The sequence below is a fragment of the Festucalex cinctus genome, chromosome 19 (genome assembly GCF_051991245.1).
Source record: "Festucalex cinctus isolate MCC-2025b chromosome 19, RoL_Fcin_1.0, whole genome shotgun sequence".
Lineage (NCBI taxonomy): Eukaryota > Metazoa > Chordata > Actinopteri > Syngnathiformes > Syngnathidae > Festucalex > Festucalex cinctus.
Genome location: NC_135429.1, coordinates 15,933,374 through 15,950,529, shown reverse-complemented (window position 1 = coordinate 15,950,529; position 17,156 = coordinate 15,933,374). Strand labels below are relative to the sequence as shown.

General features: G+C 40.9%; 1 protein-coding gene across 1 annotated transcript in view; it reads right to left on the bottom strand.

The window, feature by feature from the left end:
• Positions 1-458: 458 nt before the first annotated feature.
• Positions 459-17,156, bottom strand: part of thsd7aa (thrombospondin, type I, domain containing 7Aa) — a 62,440-nt gene continuing 45,742 nt past the window's right edge. Inside the window, exons 18-28 of the mRNA XM_077507649.1 lie at positions 16,393-16,534; positions 16,161-16,276; positions 15,975-16,092; positions 13,728-13,873; positions 11,784-11,955; positions 11,495-11,668; positions 10,683-10,778; positions 10,293-10,375; positions 8,412-8,625; positions 5,967-6,054; positions 459-2,429 (exon numbers count right to left, since the gene is read on the bottom strand). Of these exons, the coding sequence (XP_077363775.1) occupies positions 2,342-2,429; positions 5,967-6,054; positions 8,412-8,625; positions 10,293-10,375; positions 10,683-10,778; positions 11,495-11,668; positions 11,784-11,955; positions 13,728-13,873; positions 15,975-16,092; positions 16,161-16,276; positions 16,393-16,534 (1,437 nt within the window). The 3' untranslated portion in view covers positions 459-2,341. The remainder of the gene's footprint in view (positions 2,430-5,966; positions 6,055-8,411; positions 8,626-10,292; positions 10,376-10,682; positions 10,779-11,494; positions 11,669-11,783; positions 11,956-13,727; positions 13,874-15,974; positions 16,093-16,160; positions 16,277-16,392; positions 16,535-17,156) is intronic.

Sequence of the window (17,156 nt, the reverse complement as noted above, 5' to 3'; positions counted from 1 at the left end):
AGGTCCCCATAGACCAGTAAAACATTTACGTGCATTCAAGTGAATTCTAAATGGTAGTATAAATATAATACCTATTGCGTGGGCAATGTTTCTTTTGTGTTTTTCCTTTGTGGTGTTTCTAAGGCGTATAAATACTTATTAGTCATGTCATTTGTATAATTTGTGTGACATCTAAATATTGTCTCCTTATTCTGCTATTTCAGACTCTGTTTCATCTACTTCATCCATTTTACCTGTTGCTTCAACCCGCTTGTCTCGACCTCATTGTCTCAACACCTGTAACCCTCATCTCCTAAATAACCAGTAAAGAATCAACAAACCACCATAAAGCCGTATCCTGTATTCTGATCGATACACCATCCTGCATAGTGTATACACCTTCAACGAGCCAGCATAATAGCCTCCCCAATAGTTTAGCAGGTAGCTTAGAATGTGAATGAAATAAAGTAATCAAAACAATATTTCTCTTCGTTTATTATCAGCAATTAGTCAAATACATACAAACAGTAGGAAAAGAACAGAGTTCATCTGCAACTTAGTTTTTCATGTTATCAATAGTATACCCACATTCACTCAGCTTTTCTTTTTTTCCAGCTTTTCAGTACAAAAGTGAAAGAAAAATATGGTACATGAATAATTTAAAAAGTATTTTTCACATTATTTACAACTCATATTAAACACAATATAAATTAAACATTCCATTAACTTACTGGTAAAATGCTTCACATAATAATGGACAGTCAGGCAATTATATCTCGGCATTGATAATGACAGATGCATACATTTCATATACTCTCATAAATGAATGTCAATGTTTGAGAATTAACTGATGTGATTTCCAATGAACTGCAGTACCAGTGCAACTGCATCTTGGAGCTCACCTATTATGGTACAGTATCAAACAAGAAAACGGTTTCAAACATACTGGTTACATACTGTAGATACATTTATTGATGAATTCATCTTCTCAGATATGTAATGTAACATGAAGGTGTGAACAATAGAACTTCCTGAACTCGTTTATATGTTCCAGAGCATTACTGAAGACTTTTCTTCAGAAAATAAAAGCCATATTTATGCTCAAGCGTCCAAAATAGTGGTCAAATGATGCCGATATTAAAACAAGGCATTGTAGGGCTGTAATATTGGAAAACAAGTCAAAGTTCTGGGCCAAAGGACACACGTTTTGCAAAACATCTTTGTTAAATTCATGTGGGAAAATATTGAAATTGGTAACGCCCTCAAAGCGCTTCATATTTTGACTACTCTTTCACCTACCAATGATGCAGCATTCGGAGCAACTGGGTGTTCAGTATCTTGCTCAAGGACATTTCAACCTGGTCACAATAGCCTGGGATTGAATCACAACCTCACGGTTGCGAGACAACCTCTCTACCAGTGAGCCACGCCATATGGAGGCGTAACAAGTAATAGAACTGTCGACCGTGCAATTAAGATTCATATTACGACCCGAAGCCGGCTGGGATTGGCTCCAGCACCACCGCCACCCTTGTGAGGAGTAAGCGGTTAAGAAAATGGATGGATGGATTACTAACGCCCGAGTCTTTGTTTTTGTTTTGTTTTTTTCCCCCTCCATAGTGGATATATCTTGCATAATAACTTGTCGGTCACTCTTTTAACCTCCCATTTCATAGCAGAAATGTGTCGATACCCTGTGGCTTGAATGAGACACTGAAGTGTGTCAGTAATCTATAGTATAAACCACAAGTCCAAACCATTTGAGATGCACTTAACACAGAGTTTGGGAAGAGTAGCTGTACATGTTAGAAAGTTCAGAGAGAAAAAAATAATATTTACAGTATCACATCATATGCAGTCAAAAACCATTGTGAGGTCTTTACCCAAAATTCAGTACAACACGCACCAGCTTGTCTTGAGAGAGGCCATTTCCTAATGGGTAAGCTAGACACGAGTAGAACTTGCTGCACTAATATAGTGCAAAAATGATGCCTGAAAAACAAAACGAGAGGCAAGGCAGGCAGAAGAGATAGTTACTGTAAAGTTCATAATGCTAAATTTCTCTTCTCGGCTCATTACACTCAGCTGTAAACAAATGAACAAAAGTACAACTGAATAATTGTGCTTACCAGGAAAAATCTGTTTGTGGGCAACTTTAATTAAACCAGAGGAAGGCAAACTTCCACATATAGGAAGCTAAATAAAGTCATAAAGGCTTTTGTGAAATAAAAACCAGAAGAACACCACGGAAGAGAGCTGCTAAGGAGCTTGGTTTTCAATTTGTGATATTTGTTCTCTTTCTTTCAAAGCTTTCCATGCAGGGGCAAATGTCAATAGATCAGCATGGTCAACAGAAAGACTCCTACATGTCGGCGTCTCCATCATAGGCCAGTGTCAGCGGCTTCAGTCTGTTGTTCATCTGTCGCCGCTGTGGTTTCTTTGGCTTTTTGCTGCAAGACAAAGCAAACGGTTTTTTTTTGGTGATTATGTTCAATGAGCTCTGAACAGCTCTAAAATCATGCCTGTTATGCCACTGATCGGTAAAGGTTGGTGTTTGTGAAGGTAGCGAATGTTGATTTTTCACCAGGAAGGTCGCAAATGGTCACAAAGATGTTTGCCAAAAGTGTTTTTCTCGTCATAAAGAAGTTTTGAACACGTTCAAAATTACTTCAAAAAGTAGACTAGATTTTTTTTTTTAGACTAGCTAATAGTTGGTCTAAGTTGTGGCACGGGTGGTGTAACACGATTTTGGTGGATTTGATCGAGGCACAGGCAGACAATAGCATGAGACCATCCCTCTGAATCATTGCAGAAATCAAATTGAACAGATGAGATCATTATTATCTTATAAATATTATAATAGCACCACCATGACAGTGTGGCACAACTATAGCTGGTGGTGATTTTTCTTATTGCAAGTAAGTTTTGAACATGTTCAAACTTTCTTGGTTACCAGAAAAATTGTTAGCGACTATTAAAACTGTTGGCGAACGTCATTGCAACTTTGAACGGACCCTGCTGAAAATTTGTTTTTCCCAAATTTTCTGATTTGTCTTTAGGATTATAATGAGGTGGTCATTGTCCAGTAAATTTACAGAAACATTTCACTCAACTTAGGTGAGAATTTTTGTTCAATTCTAGTGTATTTAGTTGTGAAATATAGTTTGATGAACACACACACACACAAAAGAAAATGCAACCACCTCTATCAGTCATTACACAACGCCTAGACCAGGGGTGTCAAACTCATGGAGGAAAATATATTATCAAGTGGGCCGGATCGGTAAAATAATGGTATGTAAATTTTGCTGTCAATTATACGCAGATTTTCTCTATTTGTGGCAATTGTGGCTATGTGCGGCTAATTGTCTCTTATACTCTGCTGCCACCTGATGGCAGTTTTTTTTAAATAACTATAATTGCTTCAAAAGCTGCATCAAAGCCTTTACTGAAAAAACAAAACAAAACAAAAAAAGTCTTTGGAACACTGTTAATATTTAAAATAGAACGTATTTATGCGTTTTTGGGCGCAAATGAGTTAATATTATAAGGATGTTAATCCTTCTCATATCTATAGTGTTACCAGTAATTAATTTATGTCGTATTTAACATGTTTATGTCGATCTATCATTTAAATTAAATAAACAACCCGCAACTTTAAGTTGTGTATAAAATAATGACATCCAGGACGATTCACTGTACAAGTTCCTATGCTCATCTGAGGACTGCTTGTAAAATTATAAATTTATATGTTTTGTGGCCAGCTGATTAATTGGTCCAACGTTACAAATGATTTTTTACTTCACAAAATCATCTCATGGGCCGGGTTAAACCCATTTGCGGGCCTGATCCGGCCAGCGGGCCGTATGTTTGACACCCCTGACCTAGATGATAGCTTTGTCTGTAAAAAAGTTGTAAAGAGTAGCCTATGCAGTCATCTTATATTTTATGTGATCTTCATAAAATTAGTATTAATAGCGTTTGGGTTTAGTTAGCTTTTTGTTTATTTGCAGTTAGCTTTTTGTTGTCATGTTTTCTTGTGTTCATCAACCCGCTTCCTTGTGTCATCCATCAGCTCCCAATCAGCCAATTGCGTCTTGTCCAGGTGTCTCGTCTCGTCAGTTTGTTTGTATTGAGTTGCCTGCCCTTGTTCAAGTCATATCGGTTCATTGTCCTTGTCATGTTTTGTTGCTGGTGATATTGCCGTAAGTCTAGTGAGGGATGGAGAATCCGAGGCTTCCCAAAACAATCAACCACTTTTGAGATAATTGCATTGCTTCGAGGCATTTGACACTGCTGTGGCGCTCGCGCCATCTGCTGGTCAAGCCTGCGCACATGGTTGAAAGGCTTCATCATTCCTTGCTGTCATGTAATGAGCCTCACCATTTCATAACATTCAATAAAGTTTTCAGTAGACGCCGTCTACCTTTTTGACCTATGGGGATTGTATGTGATGACACAAGTCTGTGTCAAAGTCGTTGTATTTGTCTGTGGATACGCGTTGAAAGCAGTATTTTCAATACATGACAACGCTACATTGGAAGTGGCTCCCTGCGATCCTCATGAGGATGATTAAGTCTGCAAACAACTTGTGACTTCTACAAATATAGTCAAAATGATGTTGATGCTGGAAGCTCACCTCCAGGAAGTGATGAAAGTGAAATGATTAAAGATGCAGCACAGGGAATGAGGGCACGGATGAAAGTCAGCCAGTAACAGAGTTGGCCCTGATTATGTGATTAGGGTTTCAAAGTGAGGTGTGGAGCGTTGTAGTGAATGATGCTGTGGCTGTTGTGATGGTTGAGGAGGTTGTTGAACTGCATATTGCTGCTCCTTCTGGAGTTGGCAAAGCTCTTGCTGTTCTAGGTTCTGGCAGGCAGGGCAGATGTAAGGCACTGTGTAGCTGTTTGGGTCCATCCAATACACCCCATCTGCAGGGGACTTGGAGTTTGGCTCATGGCAAAGGCAAAAACCATAACGACTAAACAGAATACGAAGGGTGAAGGTGGAGAAAGGAAAAAACATACAATGAAAGATGAAATGATCATGGAAACAAGAACAACAAAAAAATGAAACAACTGAGTTAAATATGGACAGTGATGTAATGAAGTTCAAACTCTACAATACTGTTTACAATTTGTTCGATGTTACTCCACCCAAGGGTACTAAGTTAATGCTAATTTAGCATGTTAATGATAATGCTAAGTTAGCATGTTAAGCTAATTCTAAGCTAATGTTCAGTTAATGCTAAGTTAGCATGCTAAGTTAATGCTAATATTAAGTTAGCATACTAAGTTAATGCTAATAAGTTAGCATACTAAGTTAATGCTAATAAGTTAGCATGCTAAGTTAATGCTAAATTAGCATGCTAAATTAATGCTAATCCTAAAGTAGCATTCTAAGATAATGCTAAGCTAATGCTGACTTAATGCTAATATTTATTTAGCATGCTAAGTTAATGCTAAGATAATACTAAGCAAGTGCTACGCTAATGCTTAGCTAATGTTAAGCTAATGTAATTTAGCAGGCTAGCTTAAAATGCTAAGATAATGTTGATCCCAAGCTAAAGCTGTTAATCTAAGTTAGCACACTAAGCTAATGCTAAGCATTAAACAAAACAATTATTGTCTCATTGGATCCCTAATAAAAACATTTCTAAATGCAGTAAATACACAATTTTAGAAAATGTGTGACATTCAACAAGGTCATATAAGTAAAGTTGAGAGATATCGTTTTGATCACTTGTTGGTTGATTTATTAACAGGATCTTGCAAAAACTACACAGCCAATTTCAGAATACCTTTGTTGAGTGGTGTAAAATGACAAAGAATAAGCTCTATGATGTCCTCCTTTTCAATCGTAATGGCAGCGTTCTCTGTTCACTGCATATTTTTCTGATCTCCATTAAATCACTGGTGATGATGTTAATGTAAATGAAAATGTAACTGGAGGTGCACAATATTATCAAACAAGTGTTGGTACGTTACCATGCTAAGTAAGTCATTGACATTATAAAGACGAGAAGAACAAACACTCCTGCTGCTACTCCATACACCCAGGTCTTGAGTTTTCCATCTGAAAAGAAACACTGAGAGTGAGAATATGCTGCCTGATACGGTACATAGAGTACATCAGTTCATTTTTGGTTTATAATACGTCACGTGTTTCATCACGTGGGGGCGGTATAGCTCTCTACAATGGTTCTGTCTGCTGCGCTAACACTGGTGACGGTAGTTTACAAATCCAATTCCAATGAAGTTGGGACGTTGTGTCAAACATAAATAAAGAGAACACAATGATTTGCAAATCATCAACCTATATTTAATTGAATACACTACAAAGACAATATTTTAATGTTCAAACTGATAAACATTGTTTTTAGCAAATAATAATTAACTTAGAATTTTATGGCTGCAACAAGTTCCAAAAAAAACAGGATAGTCATCAAACTGTTTGGAACATCCCACAATAGAACAGGCTAATTGGGAATGTGTGTGTGCCATGGTTGGGTATAAAAGAAGCTTCCCTGCATTGATCAGTCATTAACTCATTCATTCCCAGCCATTTTCACAGAAGCTATCCCGTTCGCTGCCGGCTGTTTTACTGGATTTTGACTGATTTTGCAAGGCCCACGGAATATTGTGTTCTATTGCTATAAAAGCATGGAACCTATCAAAAGAAAGATTAAAGTCTCTTCTTTCATCAGGACAAAAAAAGTGTTTCTATCCGTTTCCTTTTTGCAGCAATTAGCATTAGAAGAGAGCTAAGTTTCATCAGTTTTCACAAATCTATTTAAAATTGTAAGTAATTTAGCTTTTTTTTTCTACATGGCCCTGGTTGATCTCCTTTGCTCTGCTGCCACCTGCTGGCCGTTTGTGTAATAACTACCATTTCTGCAACCGTTCTTTGCGGTTGAGAGGCTGCATCAAAGCCTTCTGTATGCTCTAGCATAAAAAAAACAAAAAAACAAAAACGTATAAATACGTCTTTGGGATACCTCAAATATAAAAAAACCAACACATTTACACGTTATTGGGAGCAAATGAGTTAACAAGCAAATATGGGGCGAGGTTCATCTCTTTGTGAACAAGTGCATGAGAAAATAGTCAAACAGCTTACGACGATGTTCTTCAATGTACAATTGCTAGGAAACATTCAGGTGACATTGCATCAAGAATCGTCATCAGTGTGTAAAGGATGTCACCACATGGGCTCAGGAACACAGCAGAAAACCAATATAAAATGTAAAATTACAGTTCAACGCTACATCCGTAAGTGCAACTTAAAACTCTGCTATCGTACCATTATTTACTACCGCTTATCCAGTGTCGGGTCGCGGGGGCAGCAGCTAGGAAACCTAGACTTCCCTCTCCCCAGCCCCTTCAACCAGCTCCTCGGGCGAGATCCCAAGGCATTTCCAGCCCAGCCGAGAGACATAGTTTCACCAGCGTGTCCTGGGTCGTCCCCGGGGCCTCCCGCTGGTGGGACATGCCCGGAGCACCTCTCCAGGGAGGCGTCCAGGAGGCATCCAAACCAGATGTCCAAGCCACCTCAAATGACTCCTCTCTACGCGGAGGAGTAGCGGCTCGATCCTGAGTACCTCCCGGATGACTGAGCTTCTCACCCTATCTCTAACAGAGAGCCCAGACACCCTGCGGTGGAAACTCATTTTGGCCTCTTGGTTCCGGGATCTTGTTCTTTCGGTCACGCGCCCACAGCTCGTGACTGTAGGTGAAGGTAGGAACGTAGATCGACCGGTAAATCGAGAGCTTCGCCTTTTGGCTCAGCTCCTTCACCACAACAGACTGATACAGAGCCCGCATCACTACAAACGCTGCACTGATCCGCCTGTCGATCTCCCACTCTCTCCTGCCCTCAGTCGTGAACAAGACTCCAAGATACTCCACTTGCGGCAGGATCTCATACCCGAGCCGGAGAGCGCATGCCACCCTTTTCCAACTTGAGGACCATAGTCTCGGATTTGGAGGTGCTGATTCTCATGCCAACCACTTCACACTCGGCTGCGAAGCGCTCCAGTGAGCGTTGGAGATTACGGCTTGATGACGCCAACGGCACCACATCATCTGCAAAAAGCAGAGATGCTATACTGAGGCCACCAAACCGGACCCCCTCTGTCCATAAAAGTTATGAACAGAATTGGTGACAAAGGTCAGCCTTAGCGGAGTCCAATCCTCACGAGAGACGAATCCACCTTAGTTACTTACAATGCGGACCAAAATCTGACATCGGTCATACAGGGACCCAACAGCGGTTGGTAGGTTGAACGTAATTTGCAAATCAATATCTTTTCATGTATGTTTCACAGAACGTCCCAACTTTATTGGGATTGGATTTGTATGCATGATCATGATAATTTATTGTACATTCATTGTCATTCACAAATCAAGTGAAATCTGTGGAGGGTTGTCTACCTGGACCAAATGGCTGCAGAAACCAGGTGCGTCCCACCCTGCCAGGTGGGCTGATTGCGGGCTGGGTGGGGTTGAAGGCCCGGATGGTCTTGACGTCTGCCTTGTTGTCACCGGCAGTGGGAATCTCCAGCACTGGGATAACAGTGCACTGGTCTAGCAGGCCGTCAGAGGTCATCACTTCTGTGTAGCCCTCCTCACAGCCACAAACGCCCGACTGACACAAAGAGAAGGTGCACTTATTACACAATGATGGACATACTTGACTGGATTGACTTAAGTTAGTTGAATAGTTAGTGTTTTTATTGGGTTTTTTTTACAGTGTGAATTCTTGTTTGTCTTTAAAGGGATACTTGACTCATTAAGCCATTTTCAGCAGTAAAAAATTAATATTTTGTCCAGAATTAAGTTGATAACGATCATTATTTTTCATGTACAATTACAACTTTTAAAAACACATTTTTCCACTTACTGTCGACTGAAGATGACATCACCTCTGCTGAGGAAATAGGTAACTACCAATCACGACTCACCTGTTTTCTGGGTTTGGTCTGCAAACTGAGCCATGAATTGCCGTTACCTATTTCCTCAGTACAGGTGATGCCAAGTTGCAAAACTTGTTTTTAACTCTTTTACTGCCACACGTTATCAAAACGTTATCATTCACGCCATCCTTGAAAACATTCTATTTCATCAGATTTCGTCATGTTTCATTGTAATTTGGCAGCCCATTGAAGAGATACAATGCTGCCATCTGGTGGCCATAGTTTGTGAGTGTTTTCGATTCTACAACCCATTGACCAGGCAGCGCTGCATTTAGATGTTGCACTGCCCATTGCTTTAAAAAAAAGAAATATATATATATACATACATATATATACATATATATATATATATATATATATATATACATATATACATATATATATATACATATATACATATATATATACATATATATACATATATATATACATATATACATATATATATATATACATATATATATATATATATATATATATATATATATATAGTTGGCGGCATTTAACGTTTATGGCGGTATACATCGTGATTTTATTAATCGTCATTAAACGGTTTTGGCAGTCAAAGAGTTAAAAGTATTGTTCATTAAAAATTATGAACTTTTCACATAAATTATTGCAGAGGTCTCCAAACTACGGCCCGGGGGCGATTTGCGACCCGCCGTCCCATTTTTCAGTGGCCCGCGACATATGCTAAAAATGGCATTTGACTCAGTTCAAATAAAATAAACAAAACACTAATGTTTGGAGATGGTCAAAGTAAGAAGGGAGGGTATCGAAAAACTGGTGCCATTAAAGGTTATTTTAGTTAACTAAAACTAATGAAATAAATTAAAAATAAAATTAAAAAAACAATATTGTTACCGAAATAAATTTAAAACTAACTCTAAATATTATTGTTAAATATTGCGCACAAATAATACACATTTAAAAAAAAATAAAAAAATACTAACACTGAAACTAACAAACTAAACTAAAACTAAGCATTTTTTTAAAGAACTAAACTAATAAAAACTAACAGAACCACGCTGAAAACTAATAAAAACTAACTAAAACGAAAAATTACCAAACTATAATAACCCTACTACCATATTACAAATAAATTGGTTTATATACTGGAGCATTTTTCTAAATATGCAAAAGCACAAATAACTTATTTGTACAATTTTTAGGACTAAACATAATTTCTCTTCATAACATTATGTGGCCCTTGCGTCCTTCTGATTTTTCTGTATGTGGCCCTCAAATGAAAAAGATTGGACACCCCGGAATTATAGACAATATATTAACTTCTTACTGTTGAAAATGGCTCAATGAGGCAAGTATCCCTTGAACTCACCTCTGTACAAAATGAACGTGACTTGGTGCATGGTGGGTCACAGGATCGGTCAGCCATTGGCTTGGCTGTAGTTGGGCACCCGCCTGGAACGAACATAATTTTGTCAGCGGCTTTGATTTCAGAAGATATCAACATGTATCTACTAATGACCAGTGTAAAAACATACTAAATGTTATATAAACCCAATTACAATAAAGTTGGGACATTTATGGGAAATATAAGTAAAAACAAAACAATGATTTGAAAATCCTTTATAAGCTATATTCAATTGATCACACTATAAAGACAATTTGAAACAGGTGAGTGTCATGACTGGGAGGAAGGAGGAGGATTGGGAGCATCCCTGAAAGGCCCTGGAACTTGTAGCATGTATTACTGTATGTAAGTCACCTGTGACATTCAGTCCATCTGATCGCTGGCACCAGACGTGCCGTGACGAGCCTCTCCATGGTCCAGCTCGCCAGGCGTATTCAAAACACTGCCCGTCTGAAGGTAGAATGTTCTGTTTATTTAAGAGTCTTAAACAACACACTCATCTATTGATATGAATGCATAAAAGACGGCTTTGAGCAGATTATTTTACTTATAGGGTGTCAAGTCCAATATCTTCTTCACAATTATATGTTACACAGCATAATCCATCTGATTTATCACTCTCAAGGGGTGGCCATTTTGCCACTTGTTGTCAACTGAAAATGACATCACTTTGACTATGGGCTCAGCTTGTGAATGTCACAGAATCAAACCGGGAAAATTTTTGAGCCATAATCTGCCCCTTTAACTCTTTTACTGCCACACGTTATCAAAAAAGAAAAAATATGACAAAGGCTTTGATCATTTCCGTCATCCTTGAAAACGTTCTATTTAATCCATTTTTATCAGATTTCATCACGTTTCATTGTAATTTCATACACCTGCAGCCCATTGAAAAGAGAAATAATGCTGCCATCTGCTGGCCATAGTTATAGTGTTTTGGATTCCACAACCCATTGATCAGGCAGCGGTGCACTTTGACATTTCACTGCCCATTGATTTAAAAAATAAATAAAATAAAAAAACAAAAAAAAATGTAGTTGACGTAATTTAACGTTTATGGCGGCACACATCATGATTTTACTAATCGTCATAAAACGTTTTTGTCGCTCAAAGAGTTAACCATAATAATTGGTTTCAAGTTTTGGCAGTACGGTGTCAGTTTTGACCTGTACACGGCCGGGCCTCCAGCTCCTGTTCTGGACACTGAAGCAGATTCTCCGGGTCTTGAGCCACAACAGCTCGAGAGCGGACTTGCACTGAGCCAAAACCCAGATCATCCCCACCAACACAGCTTAACTGGCATGGACTCCAAACCGTCCAGTCTGTCAGGTAGCATTCCCCTTTTAAAAAAAAAACAAAACAAAAAAAAAAAACAGCACAAAGATTAAAACAATGCTGAAACTTGTCACTAAATTGCGCCATACCCTTTCACTATTGGGCTTAGATCGCTTTTACCTGGACAAGGTACTGTGCAGGACTCCTGCAGTATGATCTGTGCATCTCCGTCCACCACAGGTACTTGTTCTCCACACAGCTCATCGTCCACCAGACTTCCCTGTAGATCAGATCCATCTGACACGAAGCACGAAATGTTCCTGAACCGCAAGCCTTCACCACATCTTGCACCCTGGAATGAATTTAAAAAAAAAGTGTTGTATATGTTAAACTTTGCCGGAAGGAAGTGAATTCAAAATGTCAAGCAGATGGTGGTAAAACTAACTAAAAATATTTATGTCCAATGGATCCATCCATCCCATTTTCTTGACCGCCTATTCCTCACAAGGGTCGCGGGGGTGCTGGAGCCTATCTCAGCTGGCTTTGGGCAGTAGGCGGAGTACAACCTGGTCTGGTTGCCAGCCAATCGCAGTGTCCAATGGATAAATAAAAAAATTAAAAAACCAAAAAAAACAAAGGATGGATCTTAATCCACTTCATTTTTGTGGGCAGCGTTACCTGATCTGTATTTATTCATCAAAGGACCTGACTACATTGATTTACTTCTGCTTATTAGGGATGTAAGGATAAGGGCAATATTGTGATATCGTGATGTTAAAACTGCCACAATATCGTCGTCGTCATGTTCACAATATTTAAAAGGAACACATCTGTTAAAAAAAAGTCAGGTTGATTTCCATTTGTGCAGCCTCTAGTGGCTAGTTCCATCCATCCATCCATCCATCCATCCATCCATTTTCTTGACCGCTTATTCCTCACAAGGGTCGTGGGGGGTGCTGGAGCCTATCTCAGCTGGCTTTGGGCAGTAGGCGGGGTACACCCTGGACTGGTTGCCAGCCAATCGCAGGGCACACAGGAACAACCAACCACACTCACAAGCACACCTAGGGACAGTTTGGAGCACCCAATTAACCTGCCATGCATGCCTTTGGAATGTGGGAGGAGACCGGAGTACCCGGAGAAGACCCACGCGGGCACGGGGAGAACATGCAAACTCCACCCAGGAAGCCCGGAGCCTGGACTCGAACCCGAGTCCTCAGAACTGGGAGGCGGACGTGCTAACCACTTGTCCACCGCCCAGTGGCTAGTTTATTAGTGCAATTACATTTTCATTAGGGATGTTTTGCCCTTTATGTTTAAGATCTATGCTAATTGTCAGATGAAGTGGAATCTAATTTGTTTGTGAAGCGATAAATCTTTTTTTTTTTCCTTTTTTTTTTTTTTTTTTACAATATTGTGATCTTTTTTTAAATATCGCCCCCAGGCCCTATCCCCCCACCCCCCAAATATCGTGATAATTATCGTATGTTTGGATATCGTTACATCCCTCCTGCTTATCCTATTTAAGGTCACGTGTGAGAGTGTTGCAACAATTGTTGTTAAGCTATGAAATTGACTATTTTAAATAATAGTTTGCCTCAAACAGCTAATAATAAACCTACTCAAATTTGGCCATGTACAAACAATATCACATGTAACGTTTATCCTTTAAGACGCCATTGTGAGGCTTAAACAGAATATTCTCAGAATGGAATGTGGCCATTGAACTTTGACTGTCACAGAGTCATCAGCAAGTTATGGCAGTAGAAAGACTGGAAGAGGCATTGAAAGGCATAAAGGAGGTTCTTGGAAATCTATTGATTGATTAATGGATCAAACACTGTAACTAATAGTAGTATACCAACAGATCATTTGGGACCATTTACCTATAAAGGGGGGGGGGTGGGGGGGGGGGGGGCAGTTCCCATCATCCTCATCCAAATATGCCTTCAATTGTGGGACACAGACATTCCAGAACAGCGCCTTCCCACTGTTGCCACACAAAGTGATAGTCTACTACCACTGATGAATTGATTAAGGAATATGTCTCTAAACTTTGTCCAATTCATCAGTAAAAATGTTGAAAATGCGTACTATGATACAGGCAGCAGGAGACTGGCTAACCTCAGACTTGCATTCCGACCACACACTGTATCTCCAGCGGTAACAGGGCTTCACAAGACATGGCTTCCACTGCTGCATCTGGGTTGGACACGGCCTTCCGTCACCCTGGGGAGCCTGGATGACTGTCCGCCTTCTCCACAGCTTGCCTGAAGACAGGAAAAGAGGGTCAGATAAGGCCTCAGGGTGTTGTCAGATATCGCTGGAATTGAGCTGTAACCTCATTTTGTCACAATTTGGTACATCCCTTGAATCACACCTGATGTTCTTCCACACAAAGAAGACAATCTATTTTGCCTGTGGTCAGATTAAGGTTAGCAAAACCGCTAAAAGCCTGCTATAGTGTCATATCTTCAATCTACTGTCGTTGCTTCAGGGCGTTGCTCTTCTCACATTCTGGTGGAGTGCAAAGTACTTCCTGAGCCTCACAGCACTCGTAATTGACCATCGATCAGTGACCCGATCCTCGGGAATCATCTGCGAGGATACATCCTTCCCTTTCAGTTTATGTGATTATGTACTGTGAGAATTGTTTCTCACATCTTGAAGCACTTCTGATTAAAACCATTATTATGAGAGTCCAATTGATGGTAGTGATGGCTCGCTCACAGTCAAAGCATACCGCTGTCTACACCAAACTGAATAATCCTAGATTGTTAGCTAGCATGAACGACACAAGGAAAAAATGGCTGTCATGTTTTTGGTTTTGTTTAGTTTTGGTATTTGGTGTTTTGTCCTGTGTTCTTCCGTGTGTCTCGTTATTGTTAATTCCGTCCACCTGCGTGTGTCTTCCCTTCCCCGCATGTGTAACCAATCAGTGCCCTCAGTCTATTGTGTCTCCTAGGTGTGTCTCGTTAGTGTTGGGGTATATAGTCAATGGTGTTTGTTCAGTCAGTGTTGGAGCACTGTCCTGTCTTGTTGTGTCGTTGCTGTTGTAAAGTCAAGTCAAAACTGCGTTTTTGGTGTCTATCAAGTCCTCCTTCGTCTTCATCACGTCAGTCGTCCATGTCACCAACGCTTCCTTGCCTCCATCAAGTCCCTCCTCGTCTTCATTCCTCGTCTTCATGTTCACGTCCAGTCGTCCACGTCACCCTACAGTCTCCTCGTCTGCATCACGTCCAGTCGTCCACGTTACCCTGCAGTCCCCTCATCTTCATCACATGTCCTCGTCTTCGTCATATCCAGTCGTCCACGTCACCCTTCAGTCCCCTCGTCTTCATCACGTTCAGTCGTCCACGTCACCCTCCAGTCTCCTCGTCTTCATCACGTCCAGTCGTCCACGTCACCCTCCAGTCTCCTCGTCTTCATCACGTCCAGTCGTCCACGTCACCCTTCAGTCCCCTCGTCTTCGTCACGTCCAGTCGTCCACGTCACCCTTCAGTCCCCTTGTCTTCGTCACGTCCAGTCGTCCATGTCTCCCTCTAGCTAATGTGAGTTGCCCACATCCTGCCAAGTTGCCCCACGTCCTGCCAAGTTGCCCCACGTCCTGCCAATTTGCAACACGTCCTGCCAAGTTGCAACATGTCCTGCCAAGTTGCCCCACATCCTGCCAAGTTGCCCCCAGTCCTTCCAATTTGCAACACGTCCTGCCAATTTGCAACACGTCCTGCCAATTTGCAACACGTCCTGCCAATTTGCAACACGTCCTGCCAAGTTGCCCCACATCCTGCCAAGTTGCCCCACGTCCTGCCAAGTTGCCCCACATCCTGCCAAGTTGCCCCACGTCCTGCCAATTTGCAACACGTCCTGCCAAGTTGCAACACGTCCTGCCAAGTTGCCCCACATCCTGCCAAGTTGCCCCACGTCCTGCCAATTTGCAACACGTCCTGCCAAGTTGCAACACGTCTTGCCAAGTTGCCCCACGTCCCTGCCAAGTCGCCCTACGTCTCTGCCAAGTCGTCACATGTATCTGCCAGGTCTCCCCATGTCATGTCCACCGGCTTCCCCTTGCCCGGTCTGGTCTTGGCGACCAGTCCTCTCACATGTTTTTTGTCAATAAAGTTCCTCACATTGCCCTTCCCGTCTGTCTCCCTGCCTTGCTTTTGTGCAATTGGGTCCCTCCACCACATTCACTCCCCTCACCCACTCGCACCACCACCCACCGTGACAATGACATTCTTTTGTTTCCATTTCGGACTGACAATGGAGTAAAGCTCAAGGGCTTTTTAATAATGCTGAGTACATTTTTGTCTATAATCTGCAACCTCGTCTACAACATTTAAAAAGTGCTAAGAAGTGAACTACACCTACCTTGGAGTCCGCATTTATGTGTGCAGTCGGACCATGCTGACCACTCGGACAGCTGGCAGTTGACAGGGCACTCCACAACACAGGAAGCATTCATTTGCCACTTCCTCTCTAGGCCAAGCTGGAAGACAATTGTTTGAAGGAACTTTGTCTTTATTGAGAGTGTAAGACAAAACCACTTAAACCCACCTCTTTACAGAACCTCAAGTCGACAGATTTGCCGTCACTCCTCACACAGTCCAGCATGCGGGTTTTGATACCGTTTCCACAGACTGCTCTATCACTCAGTTGACAAGTACTCCAATCTGCAAAGACCAGACATCAAAAGAGAAACAAGATTTTCTTATGCTCAGGCATACTTGCCAGTTTTTATTTGGCCCAGTGCTTCTACAGAAGAATTGCCAAGCTCTTTCAGTCTCACCAGTGATATTGTAGGAATGGTGGAAGCAATTGCTGTTGAGTTTGCAAGGCTCCGTTTCAGTGGTTGGAGGACACTCCTTGTCTTCGCCAGGCTGCCTGATTGGATAAGCCCTCCTCTCTCGTGTAATGTTCCCGTTACATGGCTAAGGAATAAAGAAATTGTAGATACTATGCAGATATATAGATTGATACATTTGTCATCATAGTGTGCCATTGGTTTTGGTTTTGAAAGAAAAGGTATTTTCTTTGTAGAGCTCAGACCTGACAACCCATCAAAATTTGATGGAGATGTAAAAACAAGAATCAATTTGACCTGGTTTTGCAAAATAATTTCAGCACTACTATGCAAACCCAATTTTAAACGGCCACAGAGAGTTTTGGAATTGGCTGGGTTGTAATTTTTTGTTTGTTTTAACTTTGGAAAAACTAATACAAAGACTATGGGAAAAAGCTACACAAAGCCCATATCCCACTTAGCGGTTTGTTTGTTGATTTTTCATCAGGGTTCCTGTAGGTACACAGTATTCATTTGGAACGTTACTACCTTGCGACAAGAAAAACTGTTTGTGACCATTGAAACTGTTGTTGAATGTATTTGCGGCCGTTTGCGACCTTGCACGAACCCTGACGAAAAATAACCAGTCACAAACGCTCGCAAACCGTTTTTGTTTTTTGCTTTTTTGTTTTTTCTTGAAAACAACACAAACTCGAATATCATATGCACCCCCAGTAGCCCTCCAAAAGCTGATTCTTTGTACTCGTGAA